Raw genomic sequence first — 25,551 nt, forward strand, 5'->3', positions numbered from 1 at the left:
CAATATAAAAGAAAGTACCATTAAACTCCTAGAAGATAATGTAGGAAAACATCTTCAAGACCTTGTATTAGGAGGCCACTTCCTAGACTTTACACCCAAAGCACAAGCAACAAAAGAGAAAATAGATAAATGGGAACTCCTCAAGCTTAGAAGTTTCTGCACCTCAAAGGAATTTCTCAAAAAGGTAAAGAGGCAGCCAACTCAATGGGAAAAAATTTTTGGAAACCATGTATCTGACAAAAGACTGATATCTTGCATATACAAGGAAATCCTACAACTCAATGACAATAGTACAGACAGCCCAATTATAAAATGGGCAAAAGATATGAAAAGACAGTTCTCTGAAGAGGAAATACAAATGGCCAAGAAACACATGAAAAAATGTTCAGCTTCACTAGCTATTAGAGAGATGCAAATTAAGACCACAATGAGATACCATCTAACACCGGTTAGAATGGCTGCCATTAAACAAACAGGAAACTACAAATGCTGGAGGGGATGTGGAGAAATTGGAACTCTTATTCATTGTTGGTGGGACTGTATAATGGTTCAGCCACTCTGGAAGTCAGTCTGGCAGTTCCTTAGAAAACTAGAGATAGAGCTACCATTCGATCCAGCGATTGCACTTCTCGGGATATACCCGGAAGATCGGAAAGCAGTGACACGAACAGATATCTGCACGCCAATGTTCATAGCAGCATTATTCACAATTGCCAAGAGATGGAAACAACCCAAATGTCCATCAACAGATGAGTGGATAAATAAAATGTGGTATATACACACGATGGAATACTACGCGGCAGTAAGAAGGAACGATCTGGTGAAACATATGACAACATGGATGAACCTTGAAGACATAATGCTGAGCGAAATAAGCCAGGCACAAAAAGAGAAATATTATATGCTACCACTAATGTGAACTTTGAAAAATGTAAAACAAATGGTTTATAATGTAGAATGTAGGGGAACTAGCAGTAGAGAGCAATTAAGGAAGGGGGAACAATAATCCAAGAAGAACAGATAAGCTATTTAACGTTCTGGGGATGCCCAGAAATGACTATGGTCTGTTAATTTCTGATGGATGTAGTAGGAACAAGTTCACTGAAATGTTGCTATAGTATGTAACTTTCTTGGGGTAAAGTAGGAACATGTTGGAAGTTAAGCAGTTATCTTAGGTTAGTTGTCTTTTTCTTACTCCCTTGCTATGGTCTCTTTGAAATGTTCTTTTATTGTATGTTTGTTTCTTTTTAACTTTTTTTTTCATACAGTTGATTTCAAAAAAGAAGGGAAAGTTAAAAAAAAAAAAAAAAAAAGAAAAAAGACAAACAAGGAAAAAAAAAAAAAAAAAAAGATGTAGTGCCCCCTTGAGGAGCCTGTGGAGAATGCAGGGGTATTCGCCTACCCCACCTCCATGGTTGCTAACATGACCACAGACATAGGGGACTGGTGGTTTGATGGGTTGAGCCCTCTACCATAAGTTTTACCCTTGGGAAGACGGTTGCTGCAAAGGAGAGGCTAGGCCTCCCTGTATTTGTGCCTAAGAGTCTCCTCCTGAATGCCTCTTTGTTGCTCAGATGTGGCCCTCTCTCTCTGGCTAAGCCAACTTGAAAGGTGAAATCACTGCCCTCCCCCCTACGTGGGATCAGACACCCAGGGAAGTGAATCTCCCTGGCAACGTGGAATATGACTCCCAGGGAGGAATGTAGACCCGGCATCGTGGGATGGAGAACATCTTCTTGACCAAAAGGGGGATGTGAAAGGAAATGAAATAAGCTTCAGTGGCACAGAGATTCCAAAACGAGCCGAGAGATCACTCTGGTGGGCACTCTTACGCACACTTTAGACAACCTTTTTTAGGTTCTGAAGAATTGGGGTAGCTGGTGGTGGATACCTGAAACTATTAAACTACAACCCAGAACCCATGAATCTCGAAGACAGTTGTATAAAAATGTAGCTTATGAGGGGTGACAGTGGGATTGGGAATGCCATAAGGACCAAACTCCACTTTGTCTAGTTTATGGATCGATGTGTAGAAAAGTAGGGGAAGCAAACAAACAGACAAAGGTACCTAGTGTTCTTTTTTACTTCAATTGCTCTTTTTCACTCTAATTATTATTCTTGTTATTTTTGTGTGTGTGCTAATGAAGGTGTCAGGGATTGATTTAGGTGATGAATGTACAACTATGTAATGGTACTGTAAACAATCGAAAGTACAATTTGTTTTGTATGACTGCGTGGTATGTGAATATATCTCAATAAAATGATGATTAAAAAAAAAAATAAATAAAGAGGAGCAACAGTAAAAAAAAAAAAAAAAAAAGGAGATTGCCCTCAGCAATTTGGGGAATCTCTTCATCCAATCAATTGGTGGTCTTAAAAGCCGGAACTGAGGATTTCAGAAGTCAAAAAGAATTTCTGCCTCTACTTCAGCTAGACAGCTTTTCCTGAAAAATTCAACTTCAACTTTATCAGAACTTCCAGCTTGCAGCCTGCCCTATAGATTGCAGACTTGCCAATCCCCACCATCATCCTTGCTTGGCCCAAAGTGCCTGCCTCCCTGCATCACACCTGGTCCAGTCCATTCCCTTGAGTCCCTCTGGCACAATACCAGGGGAGAGAGATGGCAAGAGGGGCTTGGCTGGGCACTAAAGCCTCCAGGCCAGGACAGAGGATGAGTTCAAGGTTAAGCAGAACCCCCACATGGGTTCACAACACATGGGTTCCTAGACAGCATGTGATCTGCTCCCCTCTCAGGGGCACTCTTCCCATTCGGCAAAAATTAAACAGCCCTTACTATGTGCTAGGCACTGTGCTGCATGCTGGAAGTCAAGGTTGAGTTTAAGCAAACAGGCAAACAACACTGTTCTTGTCTCGTGGATCTCACAGACTGTTGGGGGAGACAGACTAATCACAACCTCAAAAACCAAAGCAAAATTCTGGAAAGCACTATGAGAACTTGTGATAGGAGCTCTGACCTAGTCAGGGGCCAGGAGAGACTTCCTGGAGGAGGTGGTGCTTGAGCCATGGGGGGAGCAGTAGGCATCAGGGCAATGGGGCCAGAGGAAGAGGCCATGCAAAGCCCCCCTGGGTCAGGGTCAGAGCAGGCACTTCCCCCAAAGCACATTTCCTCTTTAGCTAAGAGCAACTGGAATTTGGCAAAGAGCTTAAGAAGAGATTTACCTTTTAAATCTCTTTTCATAGGGCAAATAATGCCACATAAAATTTTAAGTTTTACAGGAAGTGAAAACTTCAAAGACAAGGAAAATGGTAGAAAAAGTTTCAGGAGAGCTAAAAGACCAAGAAAGCCCAAGCACACGGAGGGAAGGAGAGGGAGCTGTCACGCCGGATCCACTGCTGGCCCTTTCCCATCACCCACGCTTTTGATGAGCTTTCTCGTGTGGTCTTAGGATGGTTTTTGTCCTCCCGGGTCTCATACAGCCCAGCCGGCCAGCTCTAGTTGATCTGTGTACCCCAGCCCAAATGACAGCTCTAAGGGCAAACTCTCGGAAAGCTGTTGGGAAGCAGAGTGTGGAGCTGCACTGCCCACGGGGGACTCCTGGCTCTGCCACTTGTCTCTGTGGGCCAGGCAAGCAGCTGCCCCACTCTGTGCCTCAGTTTTCTCATCTGTAGGATGGGGACATAATAGTGCCTTTCTCATAAGGCTGCTGTGAAGGTTTAATAATGTGAGGCATCAGAATGGAACCTGGCACATAACAGGCAGCAGATATTATCATCATCCCACAAATCCAGGGTGAAGGAGAGAAAAGGGTTGGTGGATCAATGGATCAGCATTGATGGTCAACACTGCGTGTCAGGCACTAAGCAAACAGCAGGGTGTGGTGTTTTACCAAATAAACGGGGTCTCTGACTTTCGGCAGTTATATTCCAACAGGGAAGGTAGACAACAAATGAATTAGTACAAATAATTAGCTAAATGATGGCAAAGGAAATGAACCAAACAAACTCCTGTGGCTGAAGGCAGGGTCTTGCGTGATGCTTCACCTCACTGCATAACAAATTGATCTTTGAGGAAAAAAGAAAATAAAGAAAAATAAATCACCCACAGCCCAGAGACACCTCCCAGACACGCACATACACACTGTTGATATTTTGATGTATTTCTTCCAGTTTTTCCCATTTATGCATATAAGGTATTTCACTGAATCTAAGACACAGTTGATTGTAAGATACACCATTACTTTATGTTCTACTGATAGCAGTCAGTTAAACTATGATACACTGTCCACTGCAGACACAGTTTGGTTTCTGTGGTGGTGAAATATACAAAGGTGTGTCTTTGCATTGATGAAATATATGGTATAATGTATTCTAAAGCAACTGGGTAAAGTAATATAACATATCATACATCCTGCCTTTCACGCGACATTATACCCTGAGGATTTTCTCATTCACTAAGAATTACCTGAAAGTGTGATTTTTAATAATGGCATTAAAGTTATTATTAGCACAATTAATGCTTTGTCCTCATTTCTGATTATTTCACAGTATAAGACACATAATTACTATGTCAAATTGTTTTAAGAATATTGTTAGAGTATTTAATACTCTTAATATATAAGAATATTGATAGAGACCATCAAATTGCTTTCCAAAAAAGTTGTGCTACTGACTCTCCCAACAGGAGGGCACAAAAAAACACGTATCATCATATGCATTAAAAATTGGTGCTGATTTGGTAACTATTATGATTGCTATCTCATTGCTTCAGTTTGCCATTCTTAGATAATCAGTGAGGTGGCACAATTTTTCTCCCATTCATATCTTCAGTCCAAATTTTAGTAGGGCATTCTCCCTAAAGATGGAGGACTACAACCAGAGAATTGGGGAAACTGAGACAAAGGTCAGAAAGGGATTTGCTTAGCCCAGCCTACATAGCAGTTCTCTGGATGGTGAGAACATTCTAGAAAAATCTCAGGTTTCTACCCCTCATCCTCTGAGCAAAGGCTGCCCCACAGTCGCAAGACAGCAGAAGCCTCTGGCTGAGTAGGATCACCTGATTACCTAACGTTGTTTTCTTTAGCCTCCATAGCTTTATAATCTCTCTCTCTCTCTCTCTCTGTCCCACCCCCTTCTCTCTCTCTCTCCTGTCCCAAGTGGTATTTATTTTAAATCTAAGAAATAAGAGTGTTAAAATGAGAAGTGAACTATGAAAAAAAGATTGGACTTAGCACGATTTTTTACCCCCAACAGAAACCCAGAACCTGAACCTTCCCAATCCTCTTTCCAGACCCCAAAGATGCTGAAAGCTGCCTCTTGAGTGGCAGCGTGCAGCTTCGTAGTTTCCCTATTCGCATTACATAAACCCTTTACACTTCCTGGAATTTTAATCAGCGTTGACTCTATAATGCTCCCAGGCAGCAGCCCCCTGTGCCCCGGTTCTGAGCCAGCAGTGAGGGGCGCAGAACGGGGACACCCCTGGAAGGACCTCTTCCAGGCCCCAGTTATGGGACCCATCACGTTGATCCAGCCCCACACGTGCGCTCAGAGGGCTGAACAGTGAGAGGTGGAAATTGTGAAACCAAATCAGTGGCTTTGGGGGCAAACTTAAAAGGCGGAATTCAGAATGTACTGTTTCCAAGTAGGCCTGCAACTTCCCCCTGAAGTCCAATAACAATAATAAATAATAAGAATGCCTCCTCTCATCAAATATTCACAGCCACTCCATTAAGTAGATACTAACATTCCCATTTTACAGATGAAGAGAAACTGTCAGTCAGAACCCAGCCAGAAAACAAAACTACTCAGAGGGAATTTAATAAATGAACTGTGTCTGAATAAAGCTGTAAATAAATAAAAATAGATAGAAGATAATAGATAAATAAAGTCCCATGATAATGGGAGCTTCCTAAAGCAAAAAAAAAAAAATGCTCATATACTAACACTTTTGGGGAAATGCAATCTCATGAGGGGTGGCAGGAACGAGGGAAAAAAAGGAGGACAGGAGAGGAAGGAGAGGGAATTCTAGGCTGTGCGTTACTGGGCAGGTCACAGCTTGGTAGCAAGCATGGCTCCCTGCTTGGTCTCACCAACTATCTTCCAAGGGGCTTGACGAATTGGAGCCCCTCAGAAGAGCCCTTCAAGGGAAGGAGGAAATTTATCCACAGCTCTCTCCGGGTTCTTCCCTCCTCCGACAAGGTGAAAACTCCCCCATTTTTCCAAGGTGAAAGGAAGCCCTGGGGAAGCCCGGCCCCTGAGGTTTCCACCAAGAGCTCTGCCTGGGGGCGGGGCCCGCGGGGATGGGGCTGGCTGGGGGCGGGGCTTGAGGGGCGGGGCTTGCCGGGGGCGGGGCAGCGGGCACGGCAGCCACTGGCTCTAAGACCACGGAATCATAAGCTGTAGCTGTGGCTGGGCAGAAAAACACCAAAACCGAGGGTTACTGTGACACCTAAATGAAAATGTATTTAAAATTCTGGCACCTGTAGATGATAGATAGTTCTTTATCTTCCTGTCTTTCTCCACAAGAAAACTGAAAGTGCCTCATGATGCAGATCTGTCTTAATCACTTTTGTTACAAGCACAGGGTTTTGCAAATAGTAGGTCACTGTAAATATTATCAAATAAGTGAATATTCTTAACTTGCCTTGTTCCACCACAGTAACTGACCCTGAGAAGGCTCTCAACAAATAGCTGATTGTGCTACTGAAGTGATGTGTTCTTAAAAAGTGAAAGTATTTTTCCATTGTATTTCGACATAAAATAAAGATGAGTAATAACTAATACTTACTTGGTACTCAAATGTGCCAGTCCCTTTCTGTGAATTCACTTGTTCAATCCTTGGAACAACCTCTGGGGATCACTGCCATCATTATTCCCACTTCTCCTATGACTGAGATACAGAGAGATTAAGATATATGCTCAAGGTTCTACAGTAAGTGGGAGGATCTGGTTTGAATCCAGCAGGCTGACTCCAGAGTCCCTCTATTTACCCATAACTTTATACTGATCCTGGGTGTATGCATCTCTACTTTAAAGTCCCAAAGTAAAAGCTGCAATTGTTTAATGGCACAGACCATAAAGGGCTCCTTTCCCAGTAGGCTGCAGCCCCGGGACATGCAGCTCTGAGAATTCCCAGAAATCTGGGGACACTGTGGACTTCTAAGAACGCCTGCGTTGGCCTCTGACTTGGAGAGGCCATTTGGAGAGAGAACAGAGGCCACAACCAGGAAAGTGGCAGGAAAATGAGCATGTGGGGGCAAGCACTCTTGGGCAAGCTCAGATGGAGGGAGCCTGAAAATTCAATAAGCCAGGCTTCAGATAATACATTAGATCAGCAACCTGAGAAATGATTTCAGCAATAAAGCATCTGTGAAAACAAGCCAGACCCAAAAGCCCAGTGTTGTTTTTTTTTTTAACTAGACTCTGTTTAACAAAAAGTTTAGAAGATCCATGTAGCTAAGTTAAATTTGTCTGTATGCCAGTCTCTCTCCTCCCATTCTCTTAAACACACTCCAGTCCTCTTATACACCCATCACTTCACTAAGACTGCTGTCAAGGTATGTCCTCCAAAAAGCCATATTCTTTAATGCAATTTTGTGGGGGCAGATTTATTAATCTTTCTGAATAGAATGTGATCTCTTGATTGAATGTTTCCATGGAGATTTGACCCCAACCCATTCAGGGTAGGTCTTGCTTAGTTTACTGGAGTCCTTTAAAGGGAGCTCATACACAGAGCAGCTGAGACCTTTGAAGAGACATTTGCTGATGCTTTGAGATGCTTGGAACATTTGGCCCAGAGTTTGCTCCAGAGAAGCTAAGAGAGGACCCCAACGCTTAGATGCACAGGAGCTAAGAAGCTAAGAGAGACAAGCCCAGAGACATTTTGGAGAAAGCCATTTTGAAACGCAACCCAGGAGCAAAGACCTGCAGACACCAGCCACGTGCCTTCCCAGCTGACAGAGGTGTTCCGGACACCATTGACCTTTCTTCAGGGAAGGTGTCCTCTTGTTGATGCCTTAATGTGGACACTTTTATGGCCTCAGAAGTGTAAATTTGTGACCTAATAAATCCCCCTTGTAAAAGCCAATCCATTTCTGGTATTTTGCATAATAGCAGCATTAGCAAACCAGAACACAAGGTCACCAGTGACCTTCCATGGCTAAATCCAAAGGTCAGTTCCCAACCTTCATCTTCCCTGACCTCTCAGCAATACTTGCCTTCTTGTCCACTTTCTTCACATTCTTGGTTTCCTCATACCATGTGGGTTGCTCCTTCTCGGTGTCCTTTGTTGATTTTTCCTCTTTTTTCCCATCTCTTGACTTTAGAGAACCCTGGGGCTGTCCTTGGTCATCTTCTCTTCTCTACATACACTTAATGTAGCTGACCTCAGACCACCCTTCATTGCTTGTTCTGTGATACCAGACACGGATGCTTTAGACATTTCTCCCACAGAGCTGCATGATCTGCAAGTTTGCCAACAGAGGACTCTGGAGGGACACTGCAGGAGGAAGGGGCTTCTCTTGCTGGTTCCAGTGGGCTCCCATAGTTTTCGTCTTCCTCCTGCCATGTGGCGGCCAGCACTATACGACAAGGACATCAGCAGCATCTCCGTGGTCAGTGTTGAATCAAGTTTCAGCAGCATCCTCATGGACAGATGGATTCAAAGTGAGTCTCCCAGGTGCCCAGCAGAGAGCTTCCCACCGCAGCCACCTGCACCCTAGCAGGGTGTTTCCTATTTGCCTGGAGAACACAGACCAGCTCTGACCCAGGCAACCAGCAAACCCCATGCTCTCCAGTGGCTAAAACCACCTTCTCCTACAAGGTCCAGACATCAGCCCTGGGAAGAGGGCCTCCTGTCCCACTTTGTCCTTCCTTGGGTCTCTCCCTCAGCCCTAGGCTATTCTTCAGAGTTCTCTTAGACCTTTATAGTTGATCCCTTGTGAGTCAACAATTCTATATATTAAACTTTCCCTTTTCACATTCCTGGGTGGTTTCTATCTCCTGACTAAACCCTGTCTGATACACTCATTTAGTCATTTCATCTAGCCCCATTGCTTTCAATACCAACTATATGCACATAAACCTCAAGTTATCATCTCCACTCCAGACCATTCTGTCTCTCAAATTCCAGACTCAAAATCCAACTGCCAACTTGATTATCGCCACTGGGATAATTAATAGAGCAAAGTTATATGTCCAAAACTAAACTGTACTCCCTCAGAATCTTGCTCCGCACACAGCTCCCCATCACATTTGTTAAAAACTCAGTCCATCCTTTTGATCATGTCAAAAACTGTGGAGTCACCACTGGCTCTTCTCTCTCTCCCCCTCACATTAAATCCACCTGGAAATCCTGTTGGCTCTGCCTTCAAAATTCATGCCATTATTTAACTTTCCTTTCACCACCTCTACTACTACCACCCTAGTCAAAGCTACCATCTGTTCTCACCTGGATTATTCCAAGAGCCGCTTAACAGTCTCCTTTCTTTTACACTTGAACCCCCTGCTACTATTTTCAACACAAAAGCCAGAGCGACTTAGCTCAAAATCCTCATGATGACTGCCAATTTTTCTCAGAATATTGAGGCCAAAGTCCTACAATGGCCAACATCACCCTATGTTTGCCATTCCTAAACTGGACACCAAGGTCCCATGGCCTTGCTGTGAACTCACAGGGGCCCTGCAGGAGTTTAGATTTTCTAGGTTAACACAGTAACATCTGTCAGACTACTAGAAAATTGTTAGGGCCTAACTACTTATAAAATCAAACTGTTAGGCATTTCCTTTGGCATGAGGCATCATGAAGATATTACCAAAACACTAAAAGTACAACGAACCTAGAAAGTTTGGAAACCACTCTCCTACCCGATTGTCAATCTGATCTCATCTCCTCCAAGTTCACCCTTTTTCCCCTCACTCCACTCTAGCCACAATGGCTTCCTCATGCTCCTCAAACATACCAGACACACTCCAGCCTCAGGGCCTGTGCCCTGCCTGGCTCCTTGGGCTAGAATGCTCTTACTTGGGACATCCAAGGGGCTAACTTCTGTACCTCCTTTAAGTTTTGTTTCCATGTCACCTCCTCATATGGTCTTCCCTCACCACCCCTCCCCCAAAATTCCCTATCCCTCTTACTCTTTTTTTCCCCAATAGTTCTTCTCACCTTTTTACCTACTCGCAAAGGTATTCATTTATATATAAGCTAGTTGTCCATCTCCCCTACTCCCACTGCAATGTAATCTCAACCAAAGGCAGGGATCTTTGTCCACTTAGTTCAACTACCTGTCTCGAGCACCTGGATTAGTGCCTGGTACATAGTTGGCACTCCAAAAGGACTTGTTGAATGATCTGCATAAGACATAAGCATCCCTCTCCATAGCCCCCTTCCTCCTTAAACTCGCTTTACATATCATCAGGTTGTGCAGGCCAAAGGAAAGGAAAAGGAATGCACCTAAATTATCGATTCTGTGTCTGATTTCTAGAATGAAGTAAAAACTACCAGGTCTGGTGAAACTAACTGTATGACCCCCAGTGAGTCACCTAACTTCTGGGACTGTTTCTTCAGCTGAAAAATGGCAACGCTCAATCTTAGCTATTACTGGGTGGACGCGATGGATGAAAGGATAGCCAAGGTGCTCTGTAACTTGAATGGAGTCCTATAAACAGCAGAACTGCGTTCTCATCCAGCTGTGTGGCTCTGTGGCTAGGTAAGCTTGAGCAAACCAGTCTACCTTTCTGAGCCTCCATCTTCTTTCCTATGAAACTTTGATAATATCTACCTTGAAGTCAGTGTTGGTAATCAAAAAAGACCACACACAATAAAGGCCTTTATAAATGGCAGCCATCTGGTGACCAGCGTCTGAGTTTAGTTCTGCCACTGACTGGAAACAATGATGGTAAGTCATCTCTCTGGGCCTCGGTTTCCTCATTTAAAAATGAGTGGGTTGGAAGATGACGGAGTGATGAAGTGTAGGTTTTAGTTACTCCTCCAGGGCAGTAGGTAGAAAGCCAGGAACTGCGTGGACCAGACACCAGAGAGCAATTTTACTTTGGGCATACTTCATACAACACTCATGAACTCGTGGAACAGCTGAGATCAGCGAAATCTGTAAGTTCTCACAGCTGGGGACCCCCACCTCTCCCTGCCAGGCTCAGTCTTGTGGGAGGAGGGGCCATTGGTGCTGGGAACGAGAAGAGAAAACTGCACTTGCAGCTCTTATTGAAACCTCAGACGGCTGATCCAAACTCCAATCATAGATAGACAGACCAGACACCGGAGAATCCGGGTGTTCTAGTTTGCTAATGCTGCTAGAATGCAAAACACCAGAAATGGATTGGCTTTTATAAAAGGGGGTTTATTTGGTTACACAGTTACAGTCTTAAGGCCATAAAGTGTCCAAGGTAACACATCAGCAATTGGGTACCTTCACTGGAGGATGGCCAATGGTGTCCGGAAAACCCGTTAGCTGGGAAGGCACATGGCTGGCATCTGCTCCAAAGTTCTGGGTTCAAAATGGCTTTCTCCCAGGACGTTCCTCTCTAGGCTTCAGTTCCTCATAAATGTTACTCTTAGTTGCACTTGGAGTATTTGTCCTCTCTTAGCTTCTCTGGAGCAAGAGTCTGCTTTCAACAGCTGTCTTCAAAATATCTCTCATCTGAAGCTCCTGTGCTTTCTTCAAAGTGTCCCTCTTGGCTGTAGCTCCTCTTCAAAACATCACTCACAGCTGCACTGAGTTCCCTCTGTTATATCAGCTCATTTATATGGCTCCACTGATCAACTTACACCCATCCCAAATGGGCGGAGCAACACCTCCATGGAGATTATCCAGTCAGAGTCATCACCCACAGCTGGGTGGGGCACATTCCAAAGAAACATTCAAAGAATTACAATCTAATCAACATTGATAACGTCTGCCCACACAAGATTACATCCAAGATAATGGCGTTTGGGGGACACAATACATTCAAACTGGCACACCGGGAGCAGTCAGCCCAGTGGAGAGGAGATAGGGCTAGCAAAAACAGCAAGAAAAACCCAAAAATAAAAGTGGAGACTTTTTGGAGTTCTGGTGAACATAGAACAGGGAAGGGCAGGGCTCAGGCAGAGTCAGGCTCATATGCAAATCCAGAAGTCGAGTTTCCTTGTCTGAAGAGCCAGTTTCTCTGCTTTCCTGATTGTTCCTTAATGCCCCTAATCTCTTTGTCTCTTAGCATTCCAATAGCCCATTAGATCTGCAAGGAGAGCCCTTTTTTTTTTAATCTTTTTCTCTTTTTCTAAAGCAATTACTCTAAGAAGCCCATTACAGAAAGCCTCAAAGACTTTCAATTTGGGCCCAGATAAGAGTAGAGCTAAGAGAGCTCTGAAACACAAGGCAATAAGTCCAGTGGCTGAGAAAATTCACTAAACACCACAACTTCCTAAGAAAAGGGGGGCGTCCCTTTACAGCTACCTTCCCAGAGGGCTGGGAATGCTCCTGCCCGGCCCCAGCGCCACAGCCCAGAGCTGCCCCAAACAACCTAGTGTGACAGGAAGTGTTTCCAACAACACACACACACCACAATACTGGGCATGGACAATAGCCTTTCCCACACCCTCAGCTAATTGTCCCAGAGCTGGAAAGGCAGAGCTGAGTGAAAAGGGGGAAATTAACACACCCCATTCAGCCATCCTTTCTGCAGACTGGGAATGCCCCTACACAGCCCTGCAGCCCAGAACTTCCCTTGGGGGACAGCGCTCACATGTGACATAGCACAGTCATCCCTAGAAGACCTAGGAGGGCATGGCTTGGAAGAAGGACCCACTAGCAAGTCCCAGGAACCATACACCAATACCAAGGACTTGTGGGTCAGCGGCAGAGACAACTGTGGCAAGAATGAACTAAAGGATTAGACTATTGCAACAGCTTTAAATCTCCAGGAACACCTGGGAGATTTGATTATTAAAGTTGCCCCCCCCCCCCCCACTGCTCAGATACATGTCCCATATGCAGGGCAGGCAACACCAACTATACATGCAAGCTTGGTTCACCAATTGGACCCCACAAGACTCACACCCCCACTCACCACAAAGACAAAGTGGGGGAGAACTGGCTTGGGGGAATAGGTGGCTCACGGATGCCACCAGTTGGTTAGTTAAAGTGTACTCCACAAAGTCGTAGAACTGACAAATTAGAGATAAGGGTTTGAATTGGTCTACATATCCTAAAAGAATCCTATCAAGTTAAGCAAATGCCAAGAGGCAAAAAACAACAGAAAATTTTAAAACATATGAAAAAAACAGACGATATGGATAACCCAAGCCCAAACACCCAAATTAAAAGCTCAGAGGAGACACAGTACTTGGAGCAATTACTCAAAGAACTAAAGATGAACAATGAGAGCATGGCACAGGATATAAAGGACATGAAGAAGACCCTAGAAGTGCATAAAGAAGAAATTGCAAGAGTAAATAAAAAAAAATAGACAATCTTATGGAAATAAAAGAAACTGTTGCCAAATTAAAAAGATTGTGGATACTCATAGTACAAGACTAGAGGAAGCTGAACAGGGAATCAGTGACCTGGAGGATGACAGAATGGAAAATGAAAGAACAAAAGAAAGAATGGGGAAAAAAATTGAAAAAATCAAAATGGATCTCAGGGATATGATAGATTATATAAAACATCTAAATATAAGAATCATGATGTTCCAGAAGGGGAAGAAAAGGTTAAAGTCTAGAAAGAACATCCAAAGAAATTGTTGGGGAAAACTTCCCAAATCTTCTAAACACCATAAATACACAAATCATAAATGCCCAGCAAACTCGAAATAGAATAAATCCAAATAAACCCACTCTGAGACATATTCTGATCACACTGTCAAATATGGAAGAGAAGGAGCAAGTTTTGAAAGCAGCAAGAGAAAAGCAATTCACCACATACAAAGGAAACAGCATAAGACTAAGTAGTGACTATTCAACAGCCACCATGGAGGTGAGAACGCAGTGGCATGACATATTTAAAATTCTGAGGGAGAAAAATTGCCAACCAAGAATTCTTTATCCAGCAAAGCTCTCCCTCAATTTTAAGGGAGAGCTTAAATTTTTCACAAACAAATGCTGAGAGAATTTGCTAACAAGAAACCTGCCCTACTTGAGATACTAAAGGGAGCTGTAACGACAGAAAAACAAAGAAAGGAGAGAGAGATATGGAGAAAGGTTCACTACTAAAGAGATTCACTATGGGTACATTAAAGGACATTAAGAGAGAGAGGGAAAAATATATCTGACAAACATAAACCAAAGGATAGGTGGCTGATTCAAGAAATGCCTTCACAGTAGTAATATTGAATGTAAATGGATTAAACTCCCCAATCAAAAGATATAGATTGGCAGAATGGATTAAAAAAAAAAAATGAACCATCAGTATGTTGCATACAAGAGACTCATCTTAGACACAGGGACACAAAGAAATTGAAAGTGAAAGGATGGAAAAAAATATTTCATGCAAGCTATAGCCAAAAGAAAGCAGGAGTAGCAATATTAATCTCAGATAAAATAGACTTTAAATGCAAGGATGTTATGAGAGACAAAGAGGGCCACTACATACTAATAAAAGGGACAATTCAACAAGAAGAAATAACAATCATAAATGTTTATGCACCCAATCAAGGTGCCACAAAATACATGAGACAAACACTGGCAAAACTAAAGGAAGCAATCGATGTTTATATAATAATTGTGGGAGACTTCAACACATCACTCTCTCCTATAGATAGATCAACCAGACAGAAGACCAGTAAAGAAACTGCAAACCTAAACAACCTGATAAATGAATTACATTTAACAGACATATATAGAACATTACATCCCAAATCACCAGGATACACATTCTTCTCTAGTGCTCATGGAACTTTCTCCAGAACAGATCATATGTTGGGACATAAAACAAGCCTCAATAAATTTTAAAAAAATTGAAATTATTCAAAGCACATTCTCTGACCACAACAGAATACAGTTAGAAGCCAATAACCCTAAGAGACTTAGAAAATTCACAAATACCTGGAGGTTAAACAACATGCTCCTAAACAATCAGTGGTTTAAAGAAGAAATAGTAAGAGAAATTGCTAAATATATAGAGACGAATGAAAATGAGAACACAACATACCAAAACCTATGGGATGCAGCAAAAGCAGTACTGAGGGGGAAATTTATAGCACTAAATGCATACATTAAAAAGGAAGAAAGAGCCAAAATTGAAGAACTAATGGGTCAACTGAAGAAGCTAGAAAATGAACAGGAAACCAATCCTAAACCAAGTAGAAAAAAAGAAATAACAAGGATTAAAGCAGAAATAAATGACATAGAGAACAAAAAAACAATAGAGAGGATAAATAACACCAAAAGTTGGTTCTTCAAGAAGATCAACAAGATTGACAAGCCCCTAGCTAGACTCACAAAATCAAAAAGAGAGAAGACCCATATAAACAAAATAATGAATGAGAAAGGTGACATTACTGTGGATCCCGAAGAAATTTAAAAAAAATTATAAGAAGATATTATGAACAACTGTATGGCAACAAACTGGATAATGCACAATTTCCTGGAAACATATGAACAACCTAGACTGACCAAGGAGAACTAGAAGACCTCAACCAACCAATCACAAGCAAAGAGATCCAATCAGTCATCAAAAAGCTTCCCACAAATAAATGCCCAGGGCCAGATGGCTTCACAGGGGAATTCTACCAAACTTTCCAGAAAGAACTGAAACCAATCTTACTTAAACTCTTTCAAAACATCAAAGAAAATGGAACACTACCTAACGCATTTTATGAAGCTAACATCAATGTAATACCAAAACCAGGAAAAGATGCTACAAAAAAGGAAAACTACAGGCCTATCTCCCTAATGAATATAGATGCAAAAATTCTCAACAAAATACTTGCAAATCAAATCCAAAGATACATTATAAGAATCATACACCATGACCAAGTGGGGTTCATTCCAGGCATGCAAGGATGGTTCAACATAAGAAAATCAATGTATTACAACACATTAACAAATCAAAAGAGAAAAATCAAATGATCATCTCAATAGATGCTGAAAAAGCATTTGACAAAATCCAACATCCCTTTTTGATAAAATCACTTCAAAAGGTAGGAACTGAAGGAAACTTCCTCAATATGATAAAGAGCATATATGAAAACTCCACAGCCAGCATAGTACTCAATGGAGAGAGACTGAAAGCCTTCCCTGTAAGATCAGGAACAAAACAAGGATGCCCATTGTCACCACTGTTATTCAACATTGTGCTACAAGTGCTAGCCAGGGCAGTCTGGCAAGACAAAGAAATAAAAGGCGTCCAAATTGGAAAGGAAGAAGTAAAATTGTCATTGTTTGTAGATGATATGATCTTATATCTGGAAAACCCCGAGAAATCGACAATACAGCTACTTGAGCTAATAAACAAATTTAGCAAAGTAGCAGGATACAAGATTAATGCACATAAGTCAGTAATGTTTCTATATGCTAGAAATGAACAAACTGAAGAGACACTCAAGAAAAAGATACCATTCTCAATAGCAACTAAAAAAATCAAGTACCTAGGAATAAACTTAACCAAAGATGTAAAAGACCTACACAAAGAAAACTACATAACTCTACTAAAAGAAATAGCAGGGGACATTAAAAGATGAAAAAATATTCCGTGTTCATGGATAGGAAGGCTAAATGTCATTAAGATGTCAATTCTACCCAAACTCATCTACAGATTCAACGCAATCCCAATCAAAATTCCAACAACCTACGTTGCAGACTTAGAAAAGCTAGTAATCAAATTTATTTGGAAAGGGAAGATGCTTCAAATTGCTAAAGACACTCTAAAAAAGAAAAACGAAGTGAGAGAACTTACACTCCCTGACTTTGAAGCTTATAATAAAGCCACAGTTGTCAAAACAGCATAGTACTGGCACAACTATATACATATTAATCAATGGAATCGAATTGGTAATTTGGACATAGACCCCCAAATCTACAGCCGACTGATCTTTGATAAGGCCCCCAAAGCCACTGAACTGGGACATAACAGTCTTTTCAACAAATGGGCTGGGAAAGTTGGATGTCCATATCCAAAAGAATGAAAGAGGACCCCTACCTCACACCTTACACAAAAATTAATTCAAAGTGGATCAAAGACCTCAATATAAAAGACAGTACCATAAAACTCCTAGAAGATAATTTTAGGGAAACATCTTCAAGACCTTGTATTAGGCGGCCACTTCCTAGACTTTACACCCAAAGCACAAGCAACAAAAGAAAAAAATAGATAAATGGGAACTCCTCAAGCTTAGAAGTTTCTGCACCTCAAAGGAATTTCTCAAAAAGGTAAAGAGGCAGCCAACTCAATGGGAAAAAATTTTTGGAACCCATGTATCTGACAAAAGACTGATAGCTTGCATATATAAAGAAATCCTACAACTCAATGACAATAGTACAGTCGGCCCAATTATAAAATGGGCAAAAGATATGAAAAGACAGTTCTCTGAAGAGGAAATACAAATGGCCAAGAAACACATGAAAAAATGTTCAGCTTCACTAGCTATTAGAGAGATGCAAATTAAGACCACAATGAGATACCATCTAACACCGGTTAGAATGGCTGCCATTAAACAAACAGGAAACTACAAATGCTGGAGGGGATGTGGAGAAATTGGAACTCTTATGCATTGTTGGTGGGACTGTATAATGGTTCAGCCACTCCGGAAGTCAGTCTGGCAGTTCCTTAGAAAACTAGATATAGAGTTACCCTTCGAACCAGCAATTGCACTTCTCGGTATATACCCAGAAGATCTGAAAGCAATGACACAAACAGATATCTGAATGCCAATGTTCATAGCAGCATTATTCACAATTGCCAAGAGATGAAACAACTCAAATGTCCTTCAACAGATGAATGGATAAATAAAATGTGGTATATACACACGATGGAATACTATGTGGCTTTAAGAAGGAACGATGTCGTGAAACATGACAACATGGATGAACCTTGAAGACATAATGCTGAGCGAAATAAGCCAGGCACAAAAAGAGAAATATTATATGCTACCATGAATGTGAACATTGAAAAATGTATAACAAATGGTTTATAATGTAGAATGTAGGGGAACTAGCAATAGAGAGCAATTAAGGAAGGGGAAATGATAACCCAATAAGAACAGATAAGCTATCATGGGTAAATTTAATGTTCTGGGAATGCCCAGGAATGACTATGGTCTGTTAATTTCTGATGGGTATGGTAGCAACAAGCTCACAGAAATATTGCTATATTAGGTTATTTTCTTGGGGTAGAGTAGGAACATGTTGGAAGTAAAGTAGTTATCTTAGGTTAGTTGTCTTTTTCTTACTACTTTGTTATGGTTTGTTTGAAATGTTTTTTTTAATTGTATTTTTTTTTAATTTTTTTTATATAGTTGGTTTAAAAAAATTAAAAAAAATTTAAAAACCAGTGAAAAAAAATATGCAGAGTCCCCTTGAGGAGCTGGTGGAGAATGCAGGGGTATTGGGCTTCCCCACTTCGATGGTTGCTGCTGCTCACAGACATAGGGGACTGGTGGTTTGAAGGGCTGAGCCTTCTACCATGGGACTTGCCCTTGGGAAGACTGTTGCTGCAAAGGAGAGGCTAGGCCTCCCTATAACTGTGCCTAAGAGCCTCCTCCCAAATGCCTCTTTGTTGCTCAGATGTGGCCCTCTCTCTCTAGCTAAGCCAACTTGGCAGGTGAAATCACTGTCCTCCCCCCTACATGGGATCTGACACCCAGGGAGTAAATCTCCCTGGCAACATGAAATATGACTCCTGGGGAGGAATCTAGACCCAGCATCATGGGATGGAGAACATCTTCTTGACCAAAAGGGGGATGTGAAAGGAAATGAAATAAGCTTCAGCGGCAGAGAGATTTCAAAAGGAGCCAAGAGGTCATCTGGGGGGCACTCTTATGCACAATATAGGCAACCCTTTTTAGGTTCTAAAGAATTGGAATAGGTAGCAGCAAATACGTGAAACTACCAAACTTCAACCCAGAACCCATGAATCTTGAAGATGATTGTATAAAAATGTATGGGGGGATGACAATGTGATTGGGAGAGCCATATGGACCACACTCCCCTTTGTCTAGTTTATGGATGGATGAGTAGAAAAATGGGGGAAGGAAAAAAGAGAAACAAAACAAAACAAAAAGGCACCCAGTGTTTTTACTTTAATTGCTCTTTTTCACTTTAATTTTTATTCTTATTTTTGTGTGTATAATGAAAATGTCAAAAACTAATTTTGGTGATGAATGCACAACTATATAATGGTACTATAAACAACTGAATGTACGCTTTGTTTTGTATGACTGCATGGTATGTGAATTTCTCAATAAAATGAATAAAAAAAAAAATGAGTGGGTTGGCAGTAGCCTTGAATCTTGAAGACAATTGTGTAACAATGTAGCTTACAAGGGGTGACCGATTGTGAAAACCTTGTGGATCACACTCCCTTTACCCAGTGTATGGATGGATGAGTAGAAAAATGGGGACAAAAACTACATGAAAAATAGGGTGGGATGGGAGGGGGGATGATTTGGGTGTTCTTTTTTATTTTTATTTTTTATTCTTATTTTGATTCTTTCTGGTATAAGGAAAATGTTCAAAAATAGATTGGGGTGATGAATACACAACTATATGATGGTACTATGAACAGCTGATTGTATACCATGGATGATTGTATGGTATGTGAATGTATCTCAGTAAAGCTGAATTTAAAAAAAAAATGAGTGGGTTGGATTAGATCCCCAGTTCTCAACCAGATCAGCCTGTATCAGTTATGTGGAGAGCTGCTTCTCAATTCACACCCTGAGATTCTGATATGCCCAAGGGAACATCATGCATGTGTTAGTGTTTTGAAAAAGCTTATTTCAGGAGTCCCACCCCTTTTTGAGAACACCAGACGAAAAGACCTGTAGCAGTCCATGATTCTACTATATTCATCTATGGCCACTACATGTAAGATGTAGTTTGATGAAAGAAGACAACACAATAAACGAAGTACATTTATTAGGCAGGAAAACTCCAAATAATCACAAGTGCTTCTCTTGCACATTTATGGCCTTAGCACTTAACCAGGAGACACTTGGCAACTGCACAGAAAAGAGAACACCAAGACAGAGTCCACTGGATTTTGCTTACAGCACAAAAGGAGTTTTAAGGCAGTTTAATGCAAGGCTGCGAAAACTACATCTGTGACATAAACACAACATTCAAAAATAGCTCAGCCCATAATATGCTCCTCTTATCAACAAATCATCAAACGCATCAGGACAACAATTACTATAAGGGACAGAAAAACAGGGTCTCAAAAACAATTCAACCTGACATGCTTACAGAGGGGGCCACTCAGAGACCTCCAGTACTTAAAGAGTTAACACAGATTGCCAGGTGCTATTTGTAGGCCTCTACCCTTATTCCTTTTTATTTCCCATAAACATTTTATACTTTCCTAGGAAACCAAATGCACATTTGGTGAGAGAAAAATAGGACTCACTATCTCACACCACAAACAGGATTACAGAAAACACAGTGCCGGTTGCGGCCAGGCTGAAACAGTCAACAGGTTTTTGGGCAGGCCCCTCCCAGACACTGAGATGAAGCTTAAAAATACGCCGGGGTGAGCTCCGTCTTCCCTCCCGTGGTCACCACCTGGATGAGGCTTCCTGAGCTCGGTCGGTTTTTCCCTGAAATCCAGTCATGGAAGGTTCTAGCACAAAGAAGAGAAGTTTCACATGTTAAAAGCAAAGAATCTGGGCACAGGCCTGGGGGAATGGGAAGGAGCAGCCCAGCTGTGAAAAATCTCCGAGGTCCCATGGACAGGTGCCCGAGTTCCCAAGGATTTCAGACTCAGCCTGTTCTAATTTCTGAGTGGCAGGATTTGGAGGGATGTTAACTCTCATTTTTGCATTTTTATGCATTGTTTTATGCATTGTTGGAATTCTTTTTAACATGGTGGTATAATTTTAATTGATTAAAAAAGTTTTAACCAGTTAATTCTGAGAGAAACATATGCACAATGCTTCATACTTTGCTATGTTAGCTTCCCAGAAATTTAAGAGAGATGGAGGAGTGATGAAAGAGATACAATAAACAGACCATTACAGAAGTGTATGTGAACTGCAGTGATGGGGAATCTAACAACTAACCCTGCTTCGGGGCAACAGGGAAGACTCCCTGTGAGAAGATGGGAATGAAAAACAGCACCATGAATTTGCAAGGTATAACAGCAAGTAACTGACAGCTGTTTTTTTTTTAATCAAAATATTGATATTTGCGAACATCATCCTTTGATGCTCCTCCAGTTGGAACTGTGGACCTTCTTTAATTGGAAAGCACTCAGGGCTGATGGGGATATTACAGGCCAATCTGTAACCTTCTAGATCAGAGTGGATTTTTATCCATCAAGTCATCATGGGCCCCTCTCTGGTGGTTGAACAAGCCGAGGGAAGATTCAAGGGCTCAAAAAACCAAGATGTTGCTAAAAATCCCTACAGTATGACACTATGTCATGGCACCATCTCTGGGGACAGGGGCAGAGCTTAGCAAGGGGGTGACTCTGCAGGGAACAGGCCACATTGGCATGTAGGGTGTGTGTGAGAGTTCTGCACGTTTTAAACGGCCTTACTTCACCCTCACCCTCCTCAGCAGTTGGGACTGGGTGAGAAGGATCGCCATTCGGACCATGGATGGTAACAAGGTAAGGAACTCATAGCTGTTTCGTACTAATCTAAACGTCAGTTTTGCAGGTGAGTTTTCAAATACTGCATATGGGTGAATATGATTTCTGGATCAAAGAATGCTGTCACATCCGTGCTCTGGGGGTCTTGTGGCTCAGCCCCAATTCAGATATGTGACCCCAGATGTCCCACCTAAAGTCTAGGTCCCAGATCACTGTCCTTCCTGAGTGTGGTCGGGAGCATTGGCCTATAAAAAGAAATTCAAATCCAAACACAATTCCAAGCTTGGTTTTTCCCACACCTTGAAATATTTCTGCAAATCAAGGTGTTCTTCCAGCATTAAGCAGGATGCCCGGCACAGAACAAAGAAATGAAATGTCAGCGAGTCGGGGAGACTGCAGCTTCTGCAGCCCCAGGCAGGTTATCTAACCTCCCACGAGCCTGGGTCCCTAAGCCTTAAATGAGGACGATGGCAGCACCTGCCTCGCAGAGCTGCTCGGAGAATTAAACACAAAGTATAACTGAAGGGCCAGGTAAGTGCTTGTTTCCAACATAAAATAAAAATCCCAAATTTTCTCCCAACTTCATTTAAACGAGATGTAAAATCGGACCAGAAGTACGTCCCAAGGTGCTTTACCAACGTCACCTACAAACAGCCGCAGAAGCAGCAGGTAGAGGCTCCCTGAGGGCAGGGAGGGACTGCATCAGACTCATCACCCCATCCCAGGGTTGAGCACAGCCCCTGCAAGCTCCATGAATGCATTTTCACTTAATAAAGGATTGGGGGAGTCTGGATCCAGGCAAACATAAAAAAGTAAACTGATTCTTTTGCAGGTGAGCTTGCCAATGCCACAAACAGGTGAACAGGATTTGGGAAACAAAGAATGCTTGTCACAGGCCACTCCTGTGGGTCTGGGCTCAGCACTAATTCAGACATGTGACCCTGGATTCTGCACGTCAATTGCCATCTTCTGTCCCAGGCAGTGGCTCTGCGCCAACAGCGATAGTGCCATTCGTAGGAGCTGATGTTGCCTGGGCACTGGCGTGGGTCGGATCTTGTGCCAAGTGCTTTGCAAGCAGGACCGCGTTCAACCCTCCTAACAATTATCATGGGCCTCAGTACACAACGAGGACACTGGGACCAGGACAGTTAAACATCACGCTCGAGTTGGCCGGCTGGTGCGTGGGCAGCCTGCCTTCGAGTCAGCACTCTGCACCCCTCCACTCCACTGCCCAGCCCCAAATCCAGCTGCCATGACGCCCAGACTGATGTCCATACACCCTTGGAGGCCCTAAAAGATGAGAACCTCACAAAGACACCCCGTGTCGATAACCTAAGAGAACACAGGCTTGTCTTCAAGCCCATAAAAGGCAGAGACTGGAGGCTGGAAGGCGCTCGCCCCTGTGGTCACCGTATCACTGTAATACTCACTCCACTAGGAACTCCAGGGGCGTCCAGGAGCTGAAGTCGGCCTCTGGCATCGACTTCCTGTTCAGCGGGGTATCCAGGGTAACCCTGCCAGCACAGAGAGAAGCTTGTCATTTGTGCCTTGCCTTTCTAACAGCAGCCTGCTGGTTCCTGCTCTGGCCGAGGAAATGCTCTGAAGGCCGGGGAAATGCAAGCATACAGCACAGCTCCGGGAGCCTCTGGCATCAGGACAGTGACACTCACAAGGAGGCATCGGACACACAGGGACAGGCCAAGAAGCCGTCCACATCGACAGAGATCACATCCCAGCACAGACTCTCCATTTAGGCAGAGGAGGACAAACAAATGTGCCACATTTTATTCTTAAGTTCTTAAGTACAGATTTTATCGAAGTAAAATTGCTTGGTTCTTGAAGTCTTTATTCACTTCCTAAAATACAGCAGGCTTATTTCTAAGAATTTTTCTAAGTGTAATAGTATCCCTTTAAATATGGGAAAAGCCAATCTCATCCTTCATTTTGTGGCTGTTTTCCATAAAACCTTATGATTTTCTGCAAGAGAGTAGAGAATTCAAATACATACAAGTCTCCCGAGAACATTCAGTCCTCAAGAATCACTCAAAATAGCTTGGGGCTGGGTCACAAATCACACAACCTCACAAATGAAAGGGAACCAGAAAATCAGGGTCCCCAGGATACCCAACACCCCCTTTATGACACAGCAGGTAAGAGACAAGCTGGTTGGTGCTGGAATTCTTCCAGCGAGAAGGAACGCTCCACCTCCAGAGCAGCTGTCTCTGCCTGGGACAGCTGACTGGCGACTCTCCTCCTAATCAACCGAAAGGTCTCCCAGTTTCCCACATTCTCCCACAGACCCTCCCCACACACACAGATTAAATAATGCCTCTCCCATGCTGACCTTACAATGACATGGAAAACAGAAGGTCATCTATTACAATAAGATGAGTGGCGTGCTTTTAAAGGAAGCAAAGAAGGGAGGGAAGGAAGGATGGAAGAGGAAAGAAAACAAAAAAGAAAGAGGCAAGACAGACAGACCCACCAGCCAGCCAAGCCACCATTCTAGACAGCCCAGGACAGGTCAAAATTTGGTAAATTTTAGAACCCAAGATGACACCCATGCTCCACGGTGGAGAGTGGCTCTCAGACAATGCTAGCTGTCAGCAGGAGGCAGAGGCGGGGGGCCACCTGAACCCCCAAACACTCACGGGAGCACGGCGATGGCGGCAGACCCAGCCGGCATGCCACTGTTCTTCCCAGCCAGGCTCTGGCAGAGCTGGTGAACGGCAGCCTTCGCCATGCCGTAGCCAATCATCCCTGTGAAAGGAAATGGGGAGAAAACTGCTCAGCCCCCACGGCTGCCACTGACCCCTGACCACTGACCACCAGGATGTGGCATCTGCTGTCGAGCATCTTTCTGTTCCCTGTAAACTTTATCAGCGGCTCAGCCTGGCTGTCTCTTTCTCGTAAGATACCCTCACCACTTCCTCCCACTCCGCCCACCGCCACCTCAGCAAAAAGGAAAGAGAGGCAAGGAGAAAGAGGGACTGGGGACAGGCTGGCTGGGGCCAGTGGCCTTCGTGGCCACAAGTTTCTAAGGACACAGTCCCCAGTGAGCACCATGCAGGATGCAGAGAAGAACTGGGGGTAAGAGCCGGGTGGCATTTATGGGGAGAAAAGTCGAAAAGATGTAGCATTTCAAGTGTATCTACTATGCACCTGGCACTTAACCTTTGCCAAAAAGCCATGAGGTTGATCTTATTTTTATTGCTGACGAAACCAGGGCTTGGGCAGGTTGAGTCATGTGCCCAGTGTGATGGGACAGCAAAATCAAGCAGCCTTTTGTAGTGCAGACTTCAGAGCCAGGCTGCACAGGTTCAAATCCCAGCTCTTCCACTTACCACTTCCTAACACACCTGTAGGCTGACTACCTGGTTCCCATCCAGGCTCTGCTGCTAACCAACTGATGCCAGGCAAGGTTAGCCAACCTTGGAATCTTTAGTTTGCTACTCCATAAAATGGAAATGACAGTCCCAAATGCTACAGGTAATTTAGGGATCAAAGAAGATACGATGTACCCTGCTGAGAACATAGAAACACCCAATTAACGTTAGCCATCATTGTTTTTCATGACTTTGGGCAAGTCACTAACAATTTTCCTTCCGCAGAGAGCAACAAGGAATAGTGGGAAAGGTCCTAGGCTTGGAATTTTCTCTGGGCTTGTTTTCCATCCATACATGGAGATGGTAACTCAGATCCCGCTTAATTTATTCACAAGGCTATACTGAAGCATGAAGACGGTATCCAGGAAAGCGTCTTGGAAACCAGGGAAAGTGTACGCTGGGTATGAGGGACGGCTGTTACAAATGAGGGAGCAAGCTCCACATGTCAGGGGCTTCGCTAAGCCCCT

General features: G+C 43.0%; 1 protein-coding gene across 3 annotated transcripts in view; it reads right to left on the reverse strand.

Annotated features, from left to right (window-relative positions):
• Positions 1 to 3,865: 3,865 nt before the first annotated feature.
• Positions 3,866 to 25,551, reverse strand: part of QDPR (quinoid dihydropteridine reductase) — a 37,129-nt gene continuing 15,443 nt past the window's right edge. For 2 of the 3 annotated variants that reach the window (XM_037829454.1, XM_037829456.1), the window contains exons 5-7: positions 24,350 to 24,458; positions 23,129 to 23,212; positions 20,010 to 20,726 (exon numbers count right to left, since the gene is read on the reverse strand). In XM_037829454.1, coding sequence (XP_037685382.1) covers positions 20,621 to 20,726; positions 23,129 to 23,212; positions 24,350 to 24,458 — 299 coding nt within the window. In that variant the 3' untranslated portion in view covers positions 20,010 to 20,620. Of the gene's footprint in view, positions 4,024 to 6,745; positions 6,848 to 20,009; positions 20,727 to 23,128; positions 23,213 to 24,349; positions 24,459 to 25,551 lie in introns of those variants that run through there. The other variant, XM_037829455.1, reaches the window with a different exon arrangement.

Source organism: Choloepus didactylus, chromosome 3, assembly GCF_015220235.1.
Source record: "Choloepus didactylus isolate mChoDid1 chromosome 3, mChoDid1.pri, whole genome shotgun sequence".
Lineage (NCBI taxonomy): Eukaryota > Metazoa > Chordata > Mammalia > Pilosa > Megalonychidae > Choloepus > Choloepus didactylus.